General features: G+C 36.2%; 1 protein-coding gene across 1 annotated transcript; it reads right to left on the bottom strand.

Annotated features, from left to right (window-relative positions):
- Positions 1–5,216: 5,216 nt before the first annotated feature.
- Positions 5,217–7,109, bottom strand: LOC141691179 (uncharacterized). Its single transcript, XM_074495918.1, has 3 exons — positions 7,041–7,109; positions 6,658–6,708; positions 5,217–6,227 (listed from the first exon to the last, which is right to left on the bottom strand). Exons 1-3 carry the CDS (start codon positions 7,107–7,109, stop codon positions 5,217–5,219), a joined length of 1,131 nt encoding a protein of 376 aa, XP_074352019.1.
- Between the last annotated feature and the right edge of the window lie 1,164 nt (positions 7,110–8,273).

Below are 8,273 nucleotides of genomic sequence, written 5' to 3'. Positions count from 1 at the left end.
ACGTGAATGGGACATAAATGGGCAATTTGTACAGCATTGGTTCTGAAAGAAAGAAAAAATTGGGACCTCACAGAGATGCTCTGGCTCAATTTCTACCACATACATGCTCCTACCAATAATGTTGAATTCACTGATTAGTAATTCACCTTTACTACATTTAAAATCATTGATCTTATTTACCGCCTCCGTCCAAGGATTCTATACATGCACTATTTACATGTATTTCAAACTTTTTATAAAATATAGTTTCTTTATATTTTTTGTAATTTTTTTTTCAATAAAAGTTTAAGAAAAAAAATTTAAAAAATATTGTGAAACAATGTTTTAAATTAACATTGAAAAACGTATTAAAAAATAATGTATAAAATTTAATAAGACAGAAGAAGTAATTTTTTTGGACCAATTGATCATTCACACATATATCAAACTCTTGAACTCTCATAAAACATAAAGAAATAAGAGATCAATCATTTAAAAATCCTTTATTGATTAGGAACTAACTTGGTTATTTACTATTTTATAACTGCTGTACTTTTCAATTTTTTTTATAAAATATCAAATATAGTTAAAACAAAATCGGTTCAACCTTTTTATTTTGAATAATATCTCACCCGCAATTTTTTTAAGTAAACCTTAAAAAATTGTGAATTTTAACTAGACTTCTTCGTCAGCCTAATTAAATGGAAACTATGGATTTGAAAATTTTCAGAATTTAGTAGGGCCCTGGTTAAACTGGATCGAATAATGAATTAAATTCCACGTATTCCAGTCAATTAAATTTATGTACTCTGACATCTTTTTTGACGTATATATACATCTGACAAAGACAAGGGACGTTTAGCTATACATAAACAGTTGAGTTGTGACGCGTGTCAGGACTCATGTCACCCCTCCACTCAATAATGCAAAAATTTATGTCTGTAAAAAAAGGTAGAAAATTTATGTCAAATGCTAGATCACAATTTGTTTCCCCAAATATGAAGCGTCCTATATCAATTTCTTTTTAAAAGTACGTGAGTATGCATTTATATATTGATAGGATATAAGAGCAGCCACAAAGCGCGCTGCCCATTTCTCTTTTTTTCCTTGACCCCATTGTTGGCCACATACACAAAATTGATCTGTAAAAAAAATTGGTCATGTTTGTTCAATAATAAAGCCCATTTACCAATTTTGTAGAACCGTTGTTTCTATTGTAATATCCTCGGTATAAAAGAACAACCGGAGAGCTACTAAATTTAACAGAAGGAGGTAAGAAGCTGAGCATAGAAAGAAAGCTCGGGTGCATCTTTTCTTCATTACCGAGTGTGGCTATTTATAGCCAATGTGAATTTGCAAGAAGCCAAGAACATTAAATGCATACACAAATTCTACTCCTATAAATCATAGCCCTACTATTTGATTCATTGACCACATGCATGGCAATCACTATATTACAACACTCCCCTTTGATTGTCATGATAGTGTGGATCATCAATTGCCTCGTTAAAACCTTGTCAAAGAAAAACCCAGTGGGATAAAAACTTTAACGAAGGAAAAAGAGTACAATCTCCCCTTGGAAGAAAACATCAATCACTGGAATTTTGTTGCAGCATATTCTTGAGTCGACGCATTCCAATGTTATGTCGCAGCTTTGCAAAGGTTGAATTTGGTAATGATTTTGTGAATAAATCTGCAAGGTTGTCACATGATTGAATTTGTTGTACATCAATTTCTCCATTCTTTTGAAGCTCATGAGTATAGAAGAATTTTGGTGAAATGTGCTTCGTCCTGTCTCCTTTGATGTATCCCTCTTTGAGTTGATCAATGCATGCAGTGTTATCCTCAAACATAACAGTAGGACTTCTCGTGATGTCCGGCAATCCACATGATTCTTGAATGTTCTTGATAATAGATCGCAACCAAACACATTCTCTACTGGCTTCGTGAATTGCAATTAGTTCTGAGTGATTTGTTGAGGTTGCCACTGTAGTTTGCTTCGTGGATTTCCATGAAATGGCTGTACCGCAATATGTGAATACATATCCAGTTTGTGATTTTCCAAAATGAGGATCTGACAGATATCCAGCGTCTGCATATCCAATCAACTGAGATGTCGAGTTTTCTGGAAAGAATAACCCAAAATCAACGGTTCCACGAAGATAACGAAATATATGCTTGATCCCATTCCAATGTCTGGCCATCGGAGCAGAGCTAAATCTAGCCAATAAATTGACAGCAAAGGCAATATCTGGTCTTGTATTATTCGCAAGATACATAAGTGCACCAATTGCTCCAAGATATGGGATTTCAGGACCAAGAACTTTTTTATCATCTTCTCGTGGTCGAAATGGATCTTTATCTGGTTCTAAAGATCTAACCACCATTGGAGTAGTCAACGGATGAGATTTATCCATGTAAAATCTGCTCAAAACCTTTTCTGTATATGTAGATTGGTGGAGGAAAATTCCTGATGACAAGTGCTCGACTTGTATACCAAGACAATATTTTGTCTTCCCAAGATCTTTCATTTCAAACTCTGTCTTTAGATATATGACAGCTTCATCAACCTCTGTAGCTGTTCCTACAAGGTTTAAATCATCCACATATACAGCAATAATCACAAAACCAAATTGTGATTTTTTGATAAAAACACATGGACAAATTTGATTACTAATATACCCATTCTTTTGTAAATAACGACTAAGTCTGTTATACCACATACGACCAGATTGTTTCAATCCATACAATGATCGTTGAAGTTTAATGGAGTATATATGACGAGGTTTCTTGAACTCATCCATTTTTAATCCTTCTGGGATTTTCATAAAAATATCACTATCGAGTGATCCATATAGGTATGCAGTAACAACGTCCATAAGACGTGTTTCTAATTTTTCTTTAGATGCCATACCTAATATAAAACGAAAAGTAATTCCATCCATTACTGGCGAGTATGTCTCATGATAATCAATGCCAGGCCTTTGAGAAAACCCTTGTGCTACAAGTCGGGCTTTATATCTCACAATTTCATTCTTTTCATTTATTTTTCTTATGAATACCCATTTATTCCCAACAGGGTTCACACCGATTGGTGTTTGGACAACAGGTCCAAATACTTCTCTTTTGCGCAATGAATTTAATTCTGTTTGAATTGCGTCTTTCCATTTTAGCCAGTCTTTTCTTTGACGGCATTCATCCACACTTTGTGGTTCAGGATCAGAATTTATGTCGACATCCAATGCCGCTGAATACACAAATACATCATCGATTATGGCTTTACTTCGATCCCATAATTTCATATCATGCACATAATTTATTGAAATTTCATGATTGTTTAATCCCGAATCTTCAGGGACGGGAATCTCTTCAGGGGATAATACCACTTCGGGGGTATTTGCTTCTTCTGGAGCATGTGCCACTTCAGGGGCAATTTTCTTTGTCTTTCTTTTTCTTGGTGCAACATCTTTCGCACCGACCGGTCTACCACGCTTCAGGCGTGGCTTTGAATCTGTAACCAATTCATTTGTACTTGATTTTGAATTGGTATATCTACTCTAGCTGGAGTATTTACTGCAGGTATATGAGATTTAATTACATTTCTAGAATCGTTAAATGCGTCAGGCATTTGGTTTGCGATATTTTGCATATGTATGATTCTTTTAACTTCAAGTTCGCATTTACCGGTACGTGGATCTAGAAAATGTAACCCCGATGCATTCCATGTTATGTCAGGATTAATCTTATTCACATGTTTATCTCCCCCTAAGGGAGGAAACAAAGATTCGTCAAAATGACAATCTGCGTATCGTGCAGTAAATAAGTCTCCAGTTAGTGGTTCAAGATATCTAATTATAGATGTTGAATCAAAACCAACATAGATACCTATTCTTCTTTGAGCTCCCATCTTCGATCTCTGTGGTGGAGCAATCGGTACATATACAGCACTTCCGAAGATTTTGAAATGAGAAATATTAGGGATTTGACCAAGTACCATCTGTAGTGGAGAATGTTGATTATAGGCAGTTGGTCTAATCCTTATAAGATTAGCAGCATGAAGTATTGCATGACCCCAAATAGATGTAGGTAATTTGGCTTTCAATAACAACGGTCTTGCAATAAGTTGAAGTCTTTTGATAAAGGACTCGGCTAACCCATTTTGTGTATGTACATGAGGAACTGGGTGCTCAACTGAAATTCCTACAGACATGCAATAGTCAACAAAGGTTGCAGATGTGAACTCACCGGCATTATCTAAACGAATTGACTTAATACAATGGTCTGGGAATTGAGCTCGCAACTTGATTATCTGGGCAAGTAATTTTGCAAAAGCATCATTACGAGTTGAGAGAAGACAAACATGAGACCATCTAGTTGAGGCATCTATTAGTACCATGAAGTACCTAAATGGACCAGATGATGGGTGGATCGGTCCACATATGTCGCCCTGTATCCTTTCTAGAAAACTTGGACTTTCAAGCTTAACTTTAGTAGGAGATGGCCGAGTAATCAATTTTCCTAAAGAACATGCCGAACATGGAAGGTCATTTTTAGAAAGAACTTTAAGATCTCTAAGAGGATGTCCGGTAGAATTCTCTATAATATGACGCATCATAGAGACTCCAGGATGACCTAATCTTTCATGCCAAAGGGTAAATGATTTTGGATCTATGAGTTTGGAAGCAATGACATTGTGTGACTCAATGGTTCTGATTTTCATCATATATAATCCTGAGGAAAGTGACTGAAACTTTTCTAAGATTTTTTTGTTGCTAGAATTAGCAGAAGTAATAAGGAGATATTCTTTACCAGCCTCAGAAGTGGTTTCGATGTGAAAATTGTTAAATCTGATATCCTTAAAACTAAGAAGATTTCTAGTGGACTTACTAGAAAATAATGCATTTGGAATATGTATGTGTGTACCATTAGGTAAGACGAAACTAGCTTTTCCAAAACCTTCGATTATATTAGATACGCCAGAAATCGTTCCAACTTGAGCTTCAGTTTTGGTTATATGGGTAAAGTATTTTTTATTTTGTAGAATCGTATGAGTTGTACCACAATCAGCAATGCATATATCTTCAGAATCCATTCTGTATATAATTAAGAAACATGATTTATTTGATAAGAACATAACACATTACATAGATAAAATAAAGCACACAGTACGCACTAGTAACTATAGTAATTCGGACCATTAATGCTCATTCCTCCGGTTACTAATAATTTTATGAAAACTAATCCTCAGCCTCCCACATGGGAGTTTCGTTAGTCTCATTAGGACCATTAACGCTTATTCCCCCGGTTGATATTATAAGAGAATCATCTAAGTTATTGGCGAAATTGGTTTCCACCATTTTCCCTTTTGATCTTTTAGATGACTGATATAAATCAACAAGATGTTGTGGGATATAACAATTACGTGACCAATGCCCTTCCATTCCACACTTGTGACATAAATTGTTAGTTTTCCCTCCTTGTGGTGCCTTTCTTTTGCTCTGTGTTTCAGGTTGCCACTTCTGGTGACCAAAGCTATAATAAGGACGAAAATGCCCACGACCACGGCCTCGTCCACGGTAGCGACCATGGCCTCGTCCACCTCTATGCCCTTTTCCACGTACATTCTGCTGGAATGTCGTGTTATTTACTTCTGGTAAAGGGGCAGATCCCGTTGGACGGGATTGATGATTCTTAATCACCAATTCATGATTCTGCTCGGCAACAAGGATGGTTGAAAGGAGATCCCCAAACTTGGTAAACTTGCGCTCCCTGTACATCTCGACTAAGTTGATATTATTGGGATGAAAAGTGGATAATGTTTTGTCGATCTTTCTTTTCTCAGTAACAATCTCACCACACATAATGAGCCTAGAACTTATTTTAAATAGTGCTGAGCTATATGCCCGAACACTCTTAAAATCTTGAACCCTTAGATTAGCCCAATCATTTTCAGCTGCAGGTAGATAAACTAGTTTCTGATGATCGAACCTATCCTTTAGATTTTCCCATAAAATAAAGGGATCCTCGACTTCTAGGTACTCAGATTTTAGATCTTCATGCATGTGGTGTCGAAGGAAAATAATAGAGGTAAAATTTTCTTCAATTGTGGATGTGTTTTCTGCCTTTATTGTGTTGCCTAATTTCTTTGAACCCAAATACAACTTTACATCTTGTACCCACGATAGATAATTCTCCCCAGAAATGTCCAATGCAACGAACGACAAGTTTGTAAGATTTGTCATTTTAATCTGAATTTAACACCAAAATTATTAACTTAAATTTTCAATATAAATATTACATACAATCCTACTGAATCTGGTGCGTTAACAAGTAAGCAATAATAAATGTGTACATCATTATTATCATCGATATTATAAATAGATCTATATATAAAATGACAAATGGATTTTCACCCGCCATACGGACGTCTGCGTATACAGGTTATCTCCAACCAATAATATATTTAAGTGGAAAATCCTGCATAAGTTAGTTAGGCACAAAAGAATTATTATCCGATAGGCAGGCAATTTATAAATCAAGGTTCCCACTATATTTCGGTATTACCCAAAATTATATGGTACCGTAAATAGGCGGTGCTCCGGCCATATGTAGTTAAAATATTAGTAGAGGGTGTAACCACGTCTACTCATATATATGTACATTTAAATAAAATTATACCTTCTCAGTTCCGGCAGGGCTTCGTGCTGATAACGTATTGTAATATCCTAGCTATAAAAGAACAACCAGAGAGCTACTAAATTTAACAGAAGGAGGTAAGAAGCTGAGCATAGAAAGAAAGCTCGGGTGCATCTTTTCTTCATTACCGAGTGTGGCTATTTATAGCCAATGTGAATTTGCAAGAAGCCAAGAACATTAAATGCATACACAAATTCTACTCCTATAAATCATAGCCCTACTATTTGATTCATTGACCACATGCATGGCAATCACTATATTACAACAGTTTCCATATTATATGGCAGGCAGCAACAGTAATCAGAAAAATAATAATAAAATAATATAAACAAAGTAATTGGTCGAGGTCGGTAAGCCGAGCTTACCCATTTTTTGTAATCTCTTCTAGTGCATGTTTTTTCATATGACCAGGCCAACTCAACTTTAACATACATCGAAGGAGTAAAGTGGGCAGCGTTGGAGCTGCTCTAAGGATTTCCGTTAGAATTCAATCATATTCTAGGATGAGTGAGGCTGAATGGAGGAGTCAAGACCCACCTCAATTTAAGATCGAGCTATTAGGATGAGCCAGGCTCATATGGATAATCGGGTTCAGGCCCATACTAGAAGCCAACTAGAGTCAAACCCAGTTCTAGGGTGAGCCATGCTGAGAGGAGGATCTGGGTCTGTTCAGAATGTAACCAGTCTTTAGCTTTATCCCTCAGTGAGAATGGGAAAAGCCTCAACTTGATAGCCTCATCAGTCACGCCATTATACTTAAAAGTGCTGCAGATCTCGACAAAATTCCTTATGTGCATGTTGGGGTCTTCAGTTGCCGCTCCTCCAAAAGAAACAGAATTCTGCACCATCTGAATAGTGCCCGGCTTGATTTCAAAGTGTTAGCTTGAATAGCCGGATGAAGGATGCTTGACTGAATGTCATCAATTTTAGGCCGAGAAAAATCCATAAGAGCTGGATCAGCTTGAACAATACGATCTCCCATGTTTACTGGTTCTTTCTGCTCAGTTCCTGAATCTGAATCCTCAAAATCTAACTTCTCCGGAGTATCAAGAACTTCGTCTTTCTCCTCAGCTGTATCTAAGGTCCTCTTGCGAGCACGAGAACGAGTTTGCATAAACGCTTGCTAAAGTACCTGAAACACAACCGAAAAGAGTAATTAACTACTACGTCCTAATCACTGAGTCCTAATGACCAATGATGGTAAGTACATAAACTAAACAAATACGCCGAGTCCCCGGCAGCGGCGCCAAAAACTTGTTAGGGCGAAAACATGCACTAATAATCACGCAAGTATACGCGTTCGCAAGTAATATAGAATACTTTCTAGTTCGTTCCCTCAGAGACTCAGACTAAGTTATTGTCTAATTAAACTCACTCACCAATGTATGACTACTTCTCAATGTTAAGATAATAACACTTAAAATTGTTGATTAAATATTAACTATAATTAACTACTTAATTAACCACTTAACTAACACTTCAATTTATCAATAATAAAACACTCATGAGATCACAACTTCATTATTACTTCCTTCTATAGCCATTATTATTACCTTTAGCATGTGACAGTGATGACATTAATCGAATAACACGAAACT

This window comes from Apium graveolens, chromosome 10 (assembly GCF_009905375.1).
Source record: "Apium graveolens cultivar Ventura chromosome 10, ASM990537v1, whole genome shotgun sequence".
NCBI lineage: Eukaryota > Viridiplantae > Streptophyta > Magnoliopsida > Apiales > Apiaceae > Apium > Apium graveolens.
Note: the sequence above shows the minus strand (reverse complement) of the source record. Positions and strands in the feature narration are given on the sequence as shown.

Bases quoted from the DNA above. Each gene is read 5' to 3' on its own strand.
- LOC141691179 (XM_074495918.1), bottom strand. From the start codon at position 7,109: ATGTATGTTAAAGTTGAGTTGGCCTGGTCATATGAAAAAACATGCACT. The intron at 6,709-7,040 runs GTAAGCTCGGCT...GTTCTTTTATAG, and splicing joins GAAGAGATTACAAAAAATGG to CTAGGATATTACAATACGTT. The intron at 6,228-6,657 runs GTATAATTTTAT...TGTTAAATTCAG, and splicing joins GCCCTGCCGGAACTGAGAAG to ATTAAAATGACAAATCTTAC.